Genomic DNA, 19,276 nt, shown 5'->3' on the forward strand with positions numbered 1-19,276 from the left:
TTCATCTTGGCAATTGTGAATAACGCTTGTATGAACATTGGTTTGCAAATGTCTGTTGCTTTCAGATCTTCTGGGTATATCCCGAGTGGTAGGATTGGTGGGTTATAAGGCAACTCTATACTTAGCTTCCTGAGGGACCACCAAACCAACCTCCATAGCAGCTGTACCATTTTATATTCCAACCAGCAGTGAATAAGTGTTACACTTTCTCCACTTCCTCTCCAACACTTATAGTTTACTGTTTTTTAATAGTGGCCATTCTAGTAGATGTGAGACGATAACTCATTGTGGTTTTGATTTGCATTTCCCTAATAGCTAGTGAAGCTGAGCATCTTTTCATAGGCTTTTTAGCCATCTGTATTTCCTCTTTGCGAAATGTCATTCATGTCTTTAGCCATTTTTTAATTGAGTTTTTTTGTCTTTTTACTGTTCAATTGTAGTATTTTTTTATATTCTGGATATCAAACTCTTGTCAAATAAGTGGTTTCCAAATATTTTCTCCCATTGAGACGGTTACCTTTTTACCCTTTTGACAAAGTCCTTTGAAGCACTGAAGTATTTGATTTTGAGGAGCCCCTGTTTGTCTGTTTTTTCTTTTGTTGCTTGTGCTTTGGGTGTAAAGTCTGAGAAACTACCACCAATCACTAGATCTTGAAGATGTTTCCCTATATTTTCTTCTAGGAGTTTTATGGCACTGGTTCTTATATTTAGGTCTTTGATCCATTTTGAGTCAATTTTTGTAAAGGGTGTGAGATAGAGGTCCTCTTTCATTCTTTTGGTTATGGATATCCAGTTCTTCTAACACCATTTATTGAAGAGACTGCTCTGTCCCAGTTGAGTGGACTTGGGAGCCTTCAGAAAATCAATTGAGCATAGATCTGAGGGTCTATTTCAGAACTTCCAATTTGTTTTATTCTTCTGCTGTTGAGTGAAGTGTTCTATATATGTCTGTTGGGTCTAGTTGGTTCATAGCATTGTTCAAGTCTTTTATTTCCTTTTTAATCTTCTGTCTAGAAGTTCTATCCATTATTGAAGGAGTGTGTTAAAGTGTCCTGCTGTTAATGTAGAGCCATCTAATTTTTCCTTCAAATCTGTTGATATTTCGTCCAATTTGGGGCTCTGCCATTATGTGCATATGTACTTATAGTTGTTAATTTTTCTTGTTGAATTGACCCTTTTATCAGAATATAGTGACCTTCTTTGTCCTTGTAATGGTTTTTTACTAAAGTCTGTTTTATCTGATTATAGTATTGCTGCCCCAGCTCTCCTTTGGTTACTATTTTCTTGGTGTATATTTTTCTGTCTTTTCACTTTCAACCTACTTGTGTCTTTGAATTTAAGGTAAGTCTCTTGTAAATAGCATATTGTTTCGTTATGCTTTTTAAAATCCTGCCAATCTCTGCCTTTTGACTGGAGAGTTTAATCCATTTACATTTACAGTAACTTCTGATAGTACAGAGTAAACTGAAAGAGAATCATGCCTAAACACAGAGTAATCAAATTGTCTAATGCCTGGGACAAAAGAGAGAGTTCTGAAAGCTGGAAGAGAAAAGCAGTGTGTTCTGTACAAGTGAATCCCAATAAGATTAAGTGCCAATTTCTCATCAGAAACCATGGAGGCAAGAAGGCAGTGGGAAAAGGTATTAAAGGGCTGACCAAAAACAACTGCCAACTAAGAATTTACTATCTTTCAAAAATGAAGGACAGATTAAGAAATTACCAGATGAACAAATGTTGAGGGAGTTCATTACCAGTAGAAGGGGAGGGGTATTCTTCAGACTGAAAGAAAAGGGCACTAGACAGTGGTTCAAAGTGGTACATAGAAGTAAAGACCTCTAGTTAAGGTAACCATATGGGTATTTATGAATGTCACAACTATTGTATTTTTTGGTATGTAACTCAATTTTTTAATTCTTACAGGTTCTAAAATGCAAAGACACAAAACCTAATGATATATCTATGGTTTTGTGTATATAAAGATATAATTAATACGATTGCAACAAAAAGGTGGGGAGATAGGCATATGCTACTGAAGTTAAGTTGGGATCAAATCAAGCATGATTGTTATAGATTCTGAATGTTAAATTTTAGCCCCATAGTAACCTCAAAGAAAATATATGAAAAGTATATTTAGAAAGAAACGAGAAGGAACTCAAAATGGCAAAATTAAAAAAAAAAATCATATAAGCATGAAAGTGGACATTAAAAAGAACTGAAGACAAAATAGCAAAATGACTGAAGAAAGTCCTGCATTAGTTGGGGAAGAAAAAAAACTAAATAAGTAATGAGTGAAATAATATTGGATTTTAAGAACAGTTCATGTCAATACTGGAACCACGGTATAAGATTACATGTGGTATACATAAGCAGTATAGAATTCCTAAAGATAGGAAGACCATTTTAAATAGAAATAGGCCTAAAATACTTTAGGTGAGGTGAAATTAATATGTCTTGAGGTTGTTTGGGTTTTGAGATATAAGCATATTGAAAAAAAAAACTGGATATGGAATGTGAGCACTTGAATAGAAACAGTGATTTCATCTCTTGCCAGTTTGGGTAATAATCTCTTTGGCCTCTGTTTACGAATTTATGCCATGGCATGTTTGAGTACGTACTGTCTGTAGAGATGATCAGAACTAGTGTGACCTTGAATAAGATGTATAATGTCTTAGACCTTCAGCTTCCTTACCTCTAAAATGAGGATAGTATTACCTTCCTTAAGGTTGGAGAGAACATTAAACTTAAATGAGAGAACATATATTAAGTACCTAGTGATTAGGGACATGGCTTGTGCTCAGTAGTTACCTTTCTTTTCTTACTGAACTCACTGGGTCTTATGAAGCTGAAATGAGATAACATACTTGAAAGTACCTTAAATGCCAGGCTTGTTTTAAATTTAATTATTATTTGAGCTGATAAAAGGATATTGCTTGCAGGCAGAAGGTAAACATTTATGGAGTCAAGTAAGCTATTTTGGTTAGAGTGAAGGCGTGTATAAAAGGAATAGAAAGAAATAAGGGTAGAAAGTGAGTTAGAGTCAGATTGAAAGGGACCATAAATGTTTAAAGGGTTTGTATTTCATCCTTTAGGCATATGAAGCCATAATAGTTTCTTGAGTGGATGTTAGCTGTGTTTAAGTTTTAAATGCTGAGCGAGAAAAATTAATAAGTCTGCAGTGAGTGTTTCTCAAGTGCGGAATTGCCCTGAGAGCCTCAAGACCATGCAGTTTCTCTGGTTGGGGGCTTGGCTTTTGTTTTACGACTTTTGTATTTACTTTGTCACTCTCTATGATATGTAAAGCCCTCTATTAATCCATTTTCTCCTCCTCTTTCTGCTTGGTACTGCATTCCCCAACTCTGAATTCCCAGGTTCTCAGGTTATTTTCTGTTCCATGCTTCAGCTGGGAAATTGTCTCTAGTCGAATGGGGAGAGATGTGGAGCTCACTTTTGTGCTTCCCTTTTCTCAAAGATTCCAGTACTGCATTGCATGGTGTCCAGTGCTACATGTATTTTGTCCAGTTATGTAGTTGTTTGTAGAGGGAAGGCAAACCTGGTACCAGTTATTCTGTTAAGGAAGCAGAAATCTCTTATTCTTTTGAAATTTAGGCCATCTGGCTGTTTTCTTATTATCAATCAGTAGGTCATTTGCTCTCATTTTTAGGACTTTGACTCCTGGCATGTAGGCTTCCTTTCTATTTCAATCCTGTCATTATATTTGACTTAAATGCTTTGTGAGCAACCCATTAAATATTCTCTACATTATCTCCATACAGTATACCTTGTTATCACCAAAAAGATATCTGCCTCTGAAATCTTAAAAATCAAATATCCCATTTGCTGACCAGGGCCTGCTTCTCTTATTAAGTCACTCACATGTTCCTGCTTCTTGACTTTTCGATCTGATTCCTCTCCTTTCTTCCTGTCCATTGTCCCTCTTATTTTCCTTTGCAGTGTAGAGTCAGTCTTGCTTAGATTCCATCGTCCATCAGTTTAACCACTCGTTGCCAGTATCATTAACTTCCTTTCTTTCCCTTGCACTCATCTAACAAAATCCAAATCTTGAATCAGTTTGCTGTTTGCTGTTTCAGTGTTCATATATATCCTGGTTACTGAATGCTGCTAAAGAAAATTCTACAACTATAAATTTACACTCTTAGCCTCAGTACTGCCCAGGTATTCCCCAGGATACCACACTCTGCACTCCTCTCCAACAGCTGTTTCAGAACTGCCCCAATTTTCTCAAACTTCCGATCATGCCACCTTCACCTTTTACTCTCAGCATCTCCTGCTTCACATAAAAGCCTTTATATGTCTTTTAATTCTTGTTGCCAAATCTATAGACTTGACTGCATTCTCATCCATCTTTTCTTCCTTTCAGGTATTGGGGAAGTGATCTCTCTCCCTTTTATAGTTATTTCTTCCATTTATGTTCTGAATCCCCCAAAGATTTTTCTCTAGGACATTAATCACTCAATTATTTCTTCTCTCCTACCTCATTCTCTCTTATCTCCTTCTCCCCTATCAACATTTAAATGTAATCAGGTTTTTACCAAAAACTCCCCTTTCATCTTCCTCCTTAGCTCTCATGTCCTATAGAAAGAGCAGTCCACATTTTCTGATTCCACTTCCTCACCTCCATCTCACACTTCACTGCAGTCCTTAGCTATTCTACTAAAATTGCTTTTGCTTAGTTCATGAGTGCCTCTTTTGTTATGAAAACTTAAGGATATTTTTCAATCTACTCTTTGTTTTACAAATATTTGATTATGTTGATCACTTCATCCCTCTTGAAAAGATTTCTATTTTTAAACCTTTGCCGCTTTTTTTAAACTATCTTTGGTTTTCTTCCGAACTCTACCAATTACTAGATTCCTTTACAGAGCTTTTTTCCCCTCTGCTTATTTCTTAAATGTCTTAAACTCTTTTCTTTATTCATACTGCAGTGTTTCCCTGAATCATGTCATTTATTCTCATGACTTCAGTGATCTTTATGTTGATGATTCCTAAATCTTTATCCTTAGCACATATTCTCTTGATAGATTTAGGCTACCAGTATTTAACTGCTTACAGACCATCTTTGCTTGGCATGTCTTAAGATACCTGAAGCTTTATTGTGTCCAAAGAGAACTGATCTTTTACTTCTTCCTACTGCTCACATCTAATCAACTTAACATCTAATCAACTTAGTCCTCTTAATTCTACCTCCCAAATGTCTCTCAAAACAGTCACCTTTTTTCTATTTCTACAGTTTCTTCCCTAGTACAGGCCATTATTGACTCTTAGATTTCTGCAACAAAGTTCTAATTAGTTTACCTGTTTCCAGTCTAGGCCATTCTCCATATTGCAACCAGAGTGGTCTACCTTTTATGTTATCTAACATCTCTTTCCTTAAAACTTAAAAATTCTTAAAATCTTCAGTATCTTCTGGGTGTTAACCCAGGACTCTTGATGGTGGTTGATAGAAGCTTAGCTCATGCTAGCTTTGGCAGAGAGGGAGTCTTTGGAAGGCTTTGTAAATGCAGAAAGAACTGAGGTGTTGCTGGGCCTCAGAGACACATGGAATCAGATATGGACTACTACCAATACTTTTTCACCTCACTTTTTCTGTTGCTTGCTTTATACTGGCTTCATTCTCTTCTCTCACTACCACTTCTTAAAAGGCAGAGCATATGTCTGCCAGTATTATTAGAGCTTCACATTTCTACTACAGGAAAACTGAGACTGATAAAACTCTGGTCATACAATTTGCTCTGTTTAGAATGTCTGCTGCCTCTCAGCTTGGGTCAGCTGGTACTATCCTTGAGCCAGTCAGCTGTGGCCGGGAGAAAGGGTGCTGTGATTGGCCTTATCTTGGGTTTTGTGCCCACTCTTAATCCAGTCTACCTGGTGAGGGAAATGGAGTCTGTCATCTGATGAAAGCTCCCACTTCCATTTGAACTTGATAGAGTGGGAAGAAGGAACACTTTGAAGAAGAGGGGAGGTGGCAGGTCCCTCCTGGCCTGCAAATTAAAAGATATCTACGATTTATCTCTTGTAAGACGATAAAGGTAGCCCTCTCTTTGCTCAGTAGTGTGGGGCTGTAAATTTGACTGTGCAAGCTGAAATTGTACAAAGCAATCTTAATAATCAGTTGGAAAAATTATGATTGTTCAGTTATTCTTGAAAATTTTTATCAAAACATTAAAACTCTTCCTGTTATAAATATTTAGGGGAATGAAAAACATAATAAAAGTAATATTTATTACACTAATTTTTTTTAGCTGTTGCTCTTTTTAACAGCTTTACTGAGACGTAATTCACGTACCATTCAGTTCACCCATTTAAAGTGTAAAATTCAGTATTTTTTATTATATTCACAGATATATGCAACCATCGTCACGGTTAATTTTAGAGCACTTTCATAATCTCAGAAAGAAACCCTGTACCATTAGCTATCACTCCTCTATTCCCCCATCATTCCTTCCTCTTCCACCCTCACTCAGCTCTAAGAAGCCAGTAGTCTCCTTTCTGTCTATAGATTTCCCTATTCTGAACTTTCATATGAATGGAATCATACATAGTCTTTGGTGACTGGCCTCTTTCATTTCATTGTTTTCAAGGTTCATCCTCAATTCTGTATCAGTGCATCCATTCTTTTTAAGGCCAAATATTATTCATTGTATGGATATACGACATTTTTATCCCTTCATCAGTTGATAGACATTTGAGTTGTTTCTACCTTTTAGCTATTATGAATAATGCTGCTGTAAACATTCATGTACAAGTTTTCGTGTGGACATATGTTTTCATTTCTCTTGGATTAGGAATGTAATTTCTGAGGCAAATGATAACTCTATGTTTAATTATTTGAGGGGCTGCCAGACTGTTTTCTGCCATGGCTGCACTATTTTACATTCTCATCAGTACATGAGGGTCCCAGTTTCTCCACGTCCTCACCAACACTTATTATCTGTCCTTTTGATTCTAGCCATCATGGTGAAAGCAAAGTTGGATCTTATTGTGGTTTTGATTTGCATTTCCCTGATGGCTAATGAAGTTAAGCATATTTTCATGTGCTTATTGGCCATTTGAGTAGACTGTAATTTAAAACATTAGAAAAACCTTGAGCATTAAAGTGTTTTATTTCTTTGTTAAGCTGTATATCAAGAGTAATTTTAACAGTGCTTGTCTTCCTTTCATTGTGTAATTTATGAGATACTCCTAAGTTTGGATTAACTCCTAATATTTTATCCAATCTCATGAAATGTCTCCAAGAGTTCCTTTAATACGAAGATTTTTACTTGTGTCTCTTCCTCTGGGTAATTTTCATTTTTTTATCACAGTCTCTTTTCTCAGTTATGTCATTAAATTCCCTTCATTAAGCTCTGACTGCTTATCCAGTTTTTCAAATGGTAGTAGTGTCAGCATTCCCATGGTCACCTATTTCTTCAATAGCTTCATTTGCATTTGATACAAATTTCATTTCCAGTATTGTGACTTTTTGTTTCTTTGTTGCCCTTTCACCTTCGTAGACCAATTTCCTTTTTAAATTATCCATTTTTGTAAAATGTCACATGTATTTATCACTGAGAAACAAAGTAGTAATACAATTACATACTTGACTATCTGTACCTGAACTGAATAGTAGGTGTCCACTGACCAGTCATCAGCAAAAATGATGGGATTGATCATGATTATAATAAACGTCTGTTATTTGAGTGATGATTTGTGGACTGATTAGCAAGCATTAAAGTTTTTACTTAAAACAATCACTCACAGTAAATGTACTGTGGTAACTGGAATTTAAACTGTTGTTGGAGGCCTTGTATTATTTAACTAAACCATGATAACTGAAATTTGTGTGTGCCAGAAATGGGCAATGTAAGGACTAATTTTATTGAGACTTGTTAACAACACTTACTATATAATACTCTGTCATCAGGCCTCCACTTGCTTTTGTGTTTTGTTTTAAAAAAATCCATATATTGGCACTTTGTATCTTACTAAGATTTTTTTAACCTTTTATTGTGGTAATATACAACTCAGAATTTCCCACGTTAACCACTTTCAAGTGTACAGTTTAGTGGTATTAATTACATACGCACTGTTGTGCTGCCATCTGTCCATTACTCAAACTTTTTTGTCACCCCAAACAGGAACTCTGCATCCATTACTGCTTGCTTTTTTAGACTCATCTCAAGGCCACTTTTTCCTTGGAACTTTGCTTGGATCTTACCTAGCCCACATGATTTTCTCAAGTTGGAATTCCCTTCCCCAGTATTCCATTCCTTTACCCTGTTGTCTTCTCCTGATTTACTCCTATTCACTCTTCAATTTTTTCTGAAAAAGGATTGTCTGTCTTTCAAGTTTGTGTTAAGTAATCTACCTGTGGTATTCCCATATCACACATACTTTGTCATAGTACAGAACACATGGTCACACTGTATTGCTCTCAATTACTTACCTATACTCTCTACTAGATAGCATTTTCCATGAAGATAGAGAACATGCAGTGTTGTTTCCTATGATATCACCCAAGTGTATCCTTGTCTAGCACAAAATAGGCACTCAGTAAATTTTGTTTTTGATTTAATGAATAAAAATCAGAATTTTGTTGCAGTATGAATACTACAATTAGAAGGTATTCTGAAAGAATGTAGTGTTGGTTAATCAGACACAACAACATAGCTACCAGATTTTGAAATATTGAGGATTTTGTACTCTATATGAAATAAATGTTTACTAGCAAACATTTTTTGATTCTTATATTTAATAAATACATTACTGAAAATTAATCATGATTGGAAAAATTGCTTCAATCTAATATGGTAGGTGCTTAAAAATGTTTGTTAAATCATTGAAGGGATAACTTAATATGCATTTTCTTTGTTCTAATAATTACTTTTATTTGTTTCTAAGGTATCTTCACATTTTAATGATCTTCTGGTCATTTGTTGCTGGAGTTGTCACTTTCTACTGCTCATTAGGACCTGATTCTCTCTTACCAAATATATTCTTCACAATAAAATACAAACCCAAGGTAAAATTTATTTAATTTTTTTTTAAGAGCCATATGTATGACCCTATGCTGTTTAACATGTGTTACTGGAAACACATTAAATCAGTGCTTTTCAACCCCATCTATGATAATTTAGTAATTGAAGACATGAATGCCATATGAAAATTTTCAAAGTGAAATTTATATGTGTGTGTATGTACATATATATGTTTTAAAATTTTTATTTTGAAATGATTTCAAACTTACAGGAAAGTTGCAAAAATAATGCAGAAACAATAAATAGGCCTCCCTTGTATCCCGCCCATCCAGATACCCAGATTTACTATTAGCATTTTGCCTTTCTTTCTTTGTCTTTCTCTCTCTCTCTCTCTTTCATCTATCGTCTGTCTTTCGATGTCTATTTTGTAAACATTTGAGAATAAGTTACATACATCATGGTCCTCTAACTTTTTTTTTATTATGAAATAAATTCAAAGTTATATGAACAGTTGGAAAAACAATACGAGCCCCATACACAGAATTCCATCATACCCTGACCCCCCTCCCCCGATAGCTCAATCCACCAACTTTAACATGCTGTCACATTGCTATTTCTTTCCCTCCCTCCCTATCTATCATCCATCCTCTATTGCTCTGTCTTCTGAACATATGAGAGTTAGCTGCACACATCCTTGAACATACACTGTAATTCACGTATACACTTCCCATGAACAAGAACATTCTTTTATGCAATTCCATTAAGTGCAGCTAAGAAGTACAAGAGATTCAACAATGATACAAAGCTTACATTCTGTATTTCCTTTTCCTTATGTCTCAACTGTGTCCCTTTGAGCCACCTGTCCTCTATCCTCCAATCCCATCCAAGTTCATCCTTGGCATTCAATCGTCATCTAGTTAGACTGTCTTTTTTTTTTTTTTTCAGTTGTGGAAACACATATACAACCTAAATCTTCCCATTCTACCCCCTCCCGAGCCTTCCGTTAGTTGGATTAATCACATTTGGAATGTTGTAATGTTCTTTCCCACCATCCATTACTAGAAATTTCCCTTCACCTCAAACAGCAACCCTACACTCATTTCTTAACTCCCCATTGCCCCTTCCCCCATTTCTCTTAACCCAAACTCTACTTTTCATCTCTATGGTTATATTCTGTGATAATTTCTTTGTGTTTACTGTGGGGCTTAAAATTAACCTCTTAAATCCCATCAATCTTGTTTTTCTTTGATACCTCCTTCTCTTCAATAGGACACATAAACTGTGTTCCTATACTCCTTCATTCCCCCACCTTTATATAGTTGTCTAAAATTACATATTTTACATTGAGTGCAAAACCACTGATTTGTCCTTAGAGTTTGTGTATTTTATATCATGTAGGAAGTAAATAGTGGAGTTACAGTTCAAAAATTAGTGACTTCTATTTGTATTCCATTGTGGTTGGAGAATGTGCTTTGAGTATATTCAAATTTTTTTTTTTTTTTTTTAATTTCTTGAGGCTTGTTTTTTGTCCCAGCTTATGGTGCCTTCTGGAGAAAGATCTGTGATCACTAGAGAAAAATGAGTGTCCTGGTGATTTGGGATGTAAAGTACTGTATATGTCTGTTAAAATTCTCTGTATCTCTTTCTCCTTTCTTTGTTTCTCTGTTGGTAGGGCTCCCTTTAGAATCTGAAGTAGGGCAGGTCTTTTATTGGCAAAGTCTCTCAGCATTTGTTTGTCTGTGAAAAATTTAAGCTCTCCCTCAAATTTGAAGGAGAGTTTTGCTGGGTAAAGTATTCTTGGTTGGAAATTTTTCTCTCTCAGAATTTTAAATGTCATGCCACTGCATTCTCGCCTCCATGGTGGCTGCTGAGTAGTCACAAGTTAGTCTTATGTTGTTTCCTTTGTATGTGGTGAATGCTTTTCTCTTGCTGCTTTCAGAACTTGCTCCTTCTCTTCAGTATTTGAGAGTCTGATTAGAATATGTCTTGGAGTGGGTTTATTTGGATTTATTCTATTTGGAGTTTGCTGGGCATTTATGCTTTGTGTATTTATATTGTGTAGAATGTTGGGGAAGTTTTCCCCAACAATTTCTTTGAATACTCTTTCTAGACCTTTACCCTTCTCTTCCCCTTTTGGGACACCAATGAGTCTTAAGTTTGGACGTTTTATTTTATCTGTCGTACCCCTGAGATCCGTTTCGATTTTTTCGATTTTTTTCTCCATTCTTTTTTTTGTTCTTCCATTTTCTGTTCTGTGGACTTCTAGGACACTGAGACGTTGTTCAGCTTCCTCTAGTCTTGTATTGTGAATATCCAGAGTCTTTTTAATTTGGCCAACAGTTTCTTTTATTTCCATAAGATCTTCTATTTTTTTATTTACTCTTGCAATGTCTTCTTTATGCTCTTCTAGGGTCTTCTTTATGTCACTTATATCCTGGGCCATGGTCTTTTTAATGTCCTTTGAATCCTTTGCCATTTTTTCGTTCCTCGATTGTAGTTCTTTGATTAATTTTGCGAGGTACTGTGTTTCTTCCGATATCTTGATTTGTGTGTTTGGAGTTGGATTCTCCATATCATCTGGTTTTATCATATGCATTAAGATTTTCTGTTGTTTTTGGCATCTTGGCATTTGTTTTGCTTGATAGGGTTCTTTCAAGTTGTAAAAAAAAAAAAAGATATCTATCTAATTTTTCAGAAACACAGTTTGGTGGCGTACACTTTCTCTAACTAACCAGCAAATGGCGTCTGTGAGTCACCTATATCCCTCAAGTCAGTTCTCAACCTTGTTCCCACGGTGTGTAGGGAAATTATTCTTGTGGGTTCAGTTGGAGAACTCAGTTTGGGTGTGTTGCTGGAGCCGTCTGCCCTGAATGTGGGACATATGTACGGGTGGCCAGGGAGGAAAGGCAGTTTTAATGTTCAAATCCCCCAGGTTCCCGGAGATTCAAGGCCACTGCAAGAGTCTAAGCCTTCATTTCATTTCAGCCCCAGACCCTGTCTCTCACTAATCCACTAATCACCGGACTTGGCATAGCGTCCCTGGGTTCTACGAGTGGGTCCCCCCTCCCAGCCGTGATCCTCCAGGAGCTCAGCCGAGGGAATGCGATGTTATGTCACCAGTGTGCGCCGTCCCTCAAGGGAAGCCCTGGGCCGCCGGGCCGTGCAGCGGCGCACTCTCAGCCTGAAGCAAAAATGGCCGAACGGGGCGTCTCAACCCCCTCCTCCTCGCACAGTTCCTCCTTCCCAGCTCCGGGACAACTGGCGGGGCTCTGGGCTGTGGGCATGGCCCTGGGAAGGAGTTTATCCAGCCCTCCGGGGGGCCAGCTGCTAACCGCAGGGTTTCTTTCTGCTTCCAGCTCTCCCCTCCGTTCCCCCAGCCCCAAGGGTATCTGCAGTGGACTATCCTCCAGGCCAGACACCGAGAGGCTGGCCCAGCCCCCTCTTGCTGTGTTTTACTGCGTGGTTTCCATTATTGCAACTGCAGCTGCTCCTGGGTTTTTCCCTTTTTTTTTTTTTTTTAAAAGAGCCAGACAGTCTCCAAACGCTGAACCCTGGCTTCCCCAGACTGCCGCGCGACTGCAGGTCTTCCAGTCAGCTTACTCACTTGTTTCAGAATGCAGACTCCCAGTTTCATCAAGTATACGGCCCCTCTGGAGCTAGGAGACCTCGTCCAGCTGGCGCATCGCTGTAATCGGTATTCTGGGTCACTTTCTGGTTTTTAGCTAGTGTTTTTCGTGGAAGTGTTTTATCGCGCTGTCTCAGCTAGCAGCCATCTTAGTTTTCTTTAACTTTTAACACTTCCATGCATATTTCCTGAGAACAGGGACGTTCATTTATGTAACTGCCTTAAGAAAGCTATGAAGTTCAAGAAATTTAACTTTGATGTAAAGTATACAGTCCCTTTTCCAATTTTTTCAGTTGCCACAATAATGTTCTTTTGAGTATTTTCTCTTCCATGATGAGATCTAGTCCAGGATCCTATTTAATTGTCATTGTCATTTGTTTTTACCATTGCTTTGCTTTGTTTTGTTTGGAAAATGATTTTTTATTTGATAAATAAAGTAATTAAATTTTTTTAAAAAGTAATTGAAAAAATAATTGTCATTGTCTCTTTAGTCCCTGTCTGTCTTTTTAAATTGTGGTGACATAACTAGAATATAAAATTTCCTATCTCAAGCACTCGTAAGCATACAGTTCAGTGGCATTAATCACATTCACGATGTTGTGCTACCTTCACTACCATCTATTAACAAAACTTTTCCCTCATCCCAAACAGAAACCCTGCACCCTTTATGCATTAATACTCCATTCCCCTTCCTGCCCTGGTAATCTATATTCTACTTTCTCTCTCTGTGGATTTGTATATTCTAGTTGTTTCATATAAGTGGAATCATATAACATCTGTGTTTTGTGACTGGCTTATTTCACTCAACGTGATGTCTTCAAGGTTTATGTGTGCTGTAAGATATCAGAACTTCATTCCTTTTTATGGTTGAATAATATTTCCATTGTATGTATATACCATATTTTGTTTATTCATCTGTTGATGGACACTTGGTTTGCTTCAGTCTTTTGGCTATGATGAATAATGGTGCACATGTGTATGTATTTTTAAAGTATACAGTTCTCCTTGGAGGGGCCATAAAAAAAACTCACAAAGTTGGGATCCACAATTTCTCAATGTCCTCTAACTACATATTAACTATGAAGACAATGAAATTAAAACAGAGGTTCTCAAAATTGGTTGTACACTAGAATCACCTGGGGAATCTTTAGAAATACAGATTCCTGGGCTTCCTCTCCAATTTTGATCAGTAGCTCTGGGTTAGGGCCTTGTCATTAGTACTTTTTAAAAGCTTTCCAGGTAATTTTGAGGTATAGCAACAGTTGGGGAACTCTGGGTTAAATTATCTAATCTTATTAGTTTCCTAAATGTCTATATGTTCCATAAGAACAAACAGAGCCACTACCTTCTGGAAAATCAGGCTCTTGGCTTAACCAAAAAAATTTGTATTTCTGAAACTTTTTAATACATTTTTATTGAGAAATTTAGCATGTATACATTAACAGTGATAACTTTAAAAATATGATTTAACAAGTAGTTAGAAAATTTCAAAGAATATTACAGGTTACAGGTGTATTTCTGAAATTTAATAAAGGTGGTTAGTGTATTCAGTCTATCTCTGTAAGGCAAATATCCCTAGCCAGTAGATCTATTCAGGATGTAGTGGACTATCTTAAACTCTTACTTAATAATTCTTCAGATTCATGCAGTCCATTGTCTTCGGTTTGTTGGTATTTCTGATTAGAAGAAACACAGGTGAAAGTGATGCCCCAAATTTGGTCAATAATTTTATCTTTTATGTATCACATATCTCCTTGTTGAATTTATGGTTTTGGAAAAACAGAAAATAGATTTTCCTTATACCCTTTGCAATATATATGTATTTTTTTCTTTTTAAGTGCTCATAAAAACTGACTTTAATTTTAAGCTTGAACTTTGACTTAGCGATTATAAAGCATAATTCATGAGGTAATTTTTCTCCATTAGTTGGCAGTTTAGTTTAACAACTACTGTTACAAAGAATGGTTTCACTATTATAGCAAACAATAAAAAAGTCCTATGAGTTCATATATTCATTAAAATAAACTTGAAAAGTTGATTCTGTTTGATAAGTATTCAAAATGATAATTGTTTTTCAATTTTCCATTTTTAGCAGTTAGGACTTCAAGAGTTATTTCCTCAAGGTCATAGCTGTGCCGTTTGTGGTAAAGTGAAATGTAAACGTCATAGGTAAGTTACACATTTTTAATTTGTTGATCCTTCTAATTACATTTTGGATTTCAGTTGACTTCATTGTATGATTTTCTTCAGGCCTGCTTTGCTACTTGAAAACTATCAGCCATGGCTAGACCTGAAAATTCCTTCCAAGGTTGATGCATCACTCTCAGAGGTAACTGATTTAAGTAATGTTGCCAAACATACAAAAACAGAAAATGTTAAATATGTTTCTATCAAATAATTTAATTATATGAAACTTCAGTAAAAGCCACTCAATCAATTCTGGGCTAGGGAGTTGACTATTACGAACTAAGCAAACTGAATGGTAAGCCAGAAATGTTTTTCAATCCCATGTTCAATTTAAATAAACATATTACCTAAGGAAAGCACTATTTTACCTGGTTACTGCTTACCTCCTATAAAAAATAGTCATGATAGGGCCATTAAAGTAACCATTTTGTACTTCCAAAAGGAGGCCATAGGCTACCCAAAACAAATGTATATCCTCCTAAGTTATGACCCCAGTTTTAATACTACCTGAAGGGAAGAGCAGGGAATGAAATAATTTTCACAATTTTTGATACCATAGGAATTGAAAGCATGTTTCTCTATTTTGATCCCGGTCATATTTTTTACATTTTTTTTGGTAACACATCATGTATTTTAGTTATTTGTTTTAGAGATTGTCTTCTCCATCAATTTGGGGAAGCAGTCAAGTCCTTGAAGGTAGGGACTAGGGTCTCATTTGTTCCCAGTACCAAGTATAGGATAGATATTTTATAATTTGCGATAAATTTGTATTGATTAAATTGAATGTTAATTGGTTGAAGAATAACATTAGGCGTCTGAATTTTGTGTAATGTCTTTTTTCCCAGTTTGTATTCCTCTTTTGTTAATGGTAAGCTGTACAAAATGGCATTCAAACTGTTTCAGTTTGCTAATGCTGCCATTATGCAAAATATCAGAAATGGATTGGCTTTTATAATGGGGATTTATTAGGTTACAAATTTCTAGTCGTAAGGTCATGAAAGTGTCCAAACTAAAGCATCAAGAAGAGGATACATTCACTGAAGGATGGTCAGTGGCATCCAGAACACCTCTGTTAGCTGGGAAGGCACGTGGCTGGTATCTGCTTTTGGTCCTTTGCTCCTGGGTAGTGGTTTAGAATAGCTTTCTCCAAAATGTCTCTGGCTTCTGTCTTTGCACCTCTCAGCTCCTGTGCATTCTTGCTTCTTTCTCCCAGAGCATTTCTCTCTAAGCATGCGGGAGTCCTCTCTTAGCTTCTCCTGGGGGTAAACTCTGGATTACATATTTTAGCTTCTCTCCAAACTGTCTCTCTCAGCTTCTCTTAGGACATTTTGATCTCTTTGCTCTCTGTGAGCTCTCTTTAAAGGACTGCAGTGATCTAATTAAGGCCCACCTGGAATGGGCAGGGTGCATCTCCATGGGAATAATTTAATCAAAAGTATCACCCACAGTTGGTTGAGTCACTTCTCTATGGAAACACTCAGTCAAAAGGTTCTACCCAACAAGATTGGATTAAAAGATCCTGGCTCTTCAGGGGTCCGTAACAGTTTCAAACCAGCATGTTCTTTATGTTTTTATTTTTCATCGCTTCTCTAAGGCCTTTTCATCTTTTTCTTCAGATGCCCTGATGTAAAGCTGTGCTGTCCAGTGTGGTAGCCACTAGCCATATATGGCTAGTAAGCACTTGAATGTAGCAAGTTCAAATTGAGATGTACTATAAATGTAAAATATACACTGGATTTTGAAGAAAAAAAGGAATGTAAAATATCTCAGTATTTTAATATTAATTGCATATTAAAATGATATTTTGGATATATTGGGTTAAAATATATTATAAAATTAATTTCACCTGTTTCTTTTTACCTTTTTTAATGTCTCTACTAGAAAAATTACATGTCTCTACTAGAAATCACATTATATTTCTGTTGTAGAGTACTTATTTGAAGTTTGTTGAAGAATACCTCTAGCAAAATAATTTTGTGTCTTTTGACACTTCATTCATTCCGTCACAAAATGAAAGAACTTATATAAAGTGTTTGGCCTAGTGCCTGGCACATATTGGTGCCCAATAAATGTTAACTCTACATTTAAAAACATTTTTCTCTTTGAGATCTTGCTATAGGCAGAAACTGGGCTAGGCTCTAGGGATAAAAAGAGAAACAAGATATGGCTTCTGTCTTCTAGGAACTTCATTGTAGGAGGGGAGGTAGACATACAAACAGGTAATTACAGTATAATGTAATTCAGACAATAATAGAAGAAATGCACAAGGAGAAAGTGTGTAAATGTTGTGGGGGGCCAGTCAGAAAAGATGACTAGAAATTTGTCAGATTGATAGGGTGGAATGGGGCATTTCAGGTTTTGGGAATAGTTTCTGAGAAGAAACAGAGGCTTGAAACAAGATGATATGCTCAGTACGTTGGAGGGCAAAATGGAAGGGAGAATGTGGCCGATGAAGAAATAATATGCTAGTAGCTAATATTTATTGATCACTTACTGTATAATATTAGGCACCATGCTAAGCACTGTAGGTGCTATTGGTGAAGATTTTATGGAAGATAAACTGGGGTTTCCAGAGTTTTAATAGTTTTCTCAAGTTCCATAGGCTGTTGATGACAGAACCCAGTCTAAAACCCAGGTTAGGCTTAGTTCTTAACCTATAATTTATTTGGCTCTTCAGAAATCAGATCATCAGAAATCTTATGAGCTATACTTAATGAGTATAGAATTAATTGATCATGGAAGCAAATGATTTTCAAACTGTGTAATTAGAGTTTGGCAGATGTTAATCACAACCTACAATAGGAAGTGAAAAGGAGGTGGTGAATGGTCAACAGCTGCTGGTATGCAGCTCTCTCTCATCCCTTCAAAATCAGTGCAGCTCCACTTTATTACTTTAATAATATTGAGGGTTTCATTCAAGAAAGTGAAGTAGTCATATAAATATTTTAAATAGCTTTGACAACTCTGTGGGGAATGGGGGGAAATGAGCTTGGAAACAGGGAGACTAGTTCAGAGGCTCTTGCTGCAATCTAGGGTTGAGAAGATGAGAACCTAAATAGTGTGGCTGTAGAAGAGAGTTCCTTAAGAGGCCAGATCAGTGGGATTTAATGATTGACTGGGTGTGGGAAATTAGGAAAGTGTCAATCTTTAAGAATAATTCCTAGTCTTCCTAGTCTGTACCCTTTTCATTGTAATCCCTGTTTATATGTGAGTATATTTTCCTAGCTTATATAACTAATGCTAAGCTTTTGTAATATAAACCCAAATTCTTGTTTCTTTAATATTACTTTGAGCTAGAAAATGGACAACCCCTCTAACTGCTGCCAAAAAGGATATATGGTCTGATTTGGGAGGCCTACTGATTGTTTCATTCCCTGCCTACTGCTTTCTTAAGTTATTGCCCACTGCTGCAAGTCCTTTTAAAAATTAAAACATACTGCTATGCCCGGCCCCAAGAAATGGAAGGTTTAACATCCAATATTTGTTTTATTTTGTTACTTTTTTTAAATAACTTATACACTGACTTTAAGTACACAGCTAAAATTTTCTCAAAGTGAATATATCCATGTAACTAGCACCACAATTAAGAAACAAAACATCAGAACCCCAGAAATCCCCCTCATGCTCCCTTTCAGTCACTATCTGCCTTCAAAGGTAATCACTGACACTTAATTCTGACCACTTATATAAGTGTTAGCTCCTGTTTCTTCATTTTATTCTGAGTATACTGACTTAAAGAGAAAATCATGAATGCAGAAGACTAGCATTTTATTTTTCCTTCATTTCATAGACCTTTTTTGATCAGTGAAGCTCAGAGTCAGGAACAATTTATTTGTTGTTTTGTTTGGTTATGGGAATATTTAGAATTGTGTGTATGTCACTCTAATAGTAATTTTCTCTTTTTATGGAGTTTTTATGATTTTATTATTTTTATATCTGTTTTGTCATGTGAAAGTACGCTATTAGATGTGGTATTTGGCATAATGAAATTGGTTCTTGGTAATATAATATATTACTAAAAGTATAATTCATTTTTCCAGTATTGGTTAATTAACTTGTTTTTTCTTAAAATATGATTTTTTTTATGCAGGTTCTTGAATTAGTGTTGGAAAACTTTGTTTATCCATGGTACAGGTATGTGCTAGAAAGAAATAGAAATTTCTTTAGTATAGTGAATACCATTAACAACAGTTAAACATGCTAAGGATGTCTTTTCCCTGTAGGCCAGGGTTTTTCAACCTCAGCACCTTCGATATTTTGGCCAAGTAACTTTTTGTTTTAAGGGCTGTACTGTGTGCGTCATAGAATATTTAGCAGCATCCTGACCTTTTCCAACTAGATGCTAGCAAAACCTCCTTAAGCTAGTCCCCGCACCCCCACCCCCACTGATGTAGTCAGTCAATGAATAGTTTAATGATAGCAAAAAAGGAAGCCCTAGGCTGCTTTTTTAAAAAAAATGCATTTGAGATATATTCACACAACCTACAAT

General features: G+C 36.2%; 1 protein-coding gene across 4 annotated transcripts in view; it reads left to right on the forward strand.

Moving 5' to 3' along the window:
• The window catches only part of SNX14 (sorting nexin 14), a 110,145-nt gene that overhangs the window by 26,064 nt on the left and 64,805 nt on the right, over positions 1-19,276 (forward strand). For 2 of the 4 annotated variants that reach the window (XM_037842077.1, XM_037842079.1), the window contains exons 2-5: positions 8,899-9,019; positions 14,693-14,769; positions 14,851-14,929; positions 18,878-18,921. In XM_037842077.1, the coding sequence (XP_037698005.1) occupies positions 8,899-9,019; positions 14,693-14,769; positions 14,851-14,929; positions 18,878-18,921 (321 nt within the window). The remainder of the gene's footprint in view (positions 1-8,898; positions 9,020-14,692; positions 14,770-14,850; positions 14,930-18,877; positions 18,922-19,276) is intronic. The other 2 variants (XM_037842078.1, XM_037842080.1) reach the window with 1 other exon arrangement.

The sequence above is a fragment of the Choloepus didactylus genome, chromosome 7 (genome assembly GCF_015220235.1).
Source record: "Choloepus didactylus isolate mChoDid1 chromosome 7, mChoDid1.pri, whole genome shotgun sequence".
Lineage (NCBI taxonomy): Eukaryota > Metazoa > Chordata > Mammalia > Pilosa > Megalonychidae > Choloepus > Choloepus didactylus.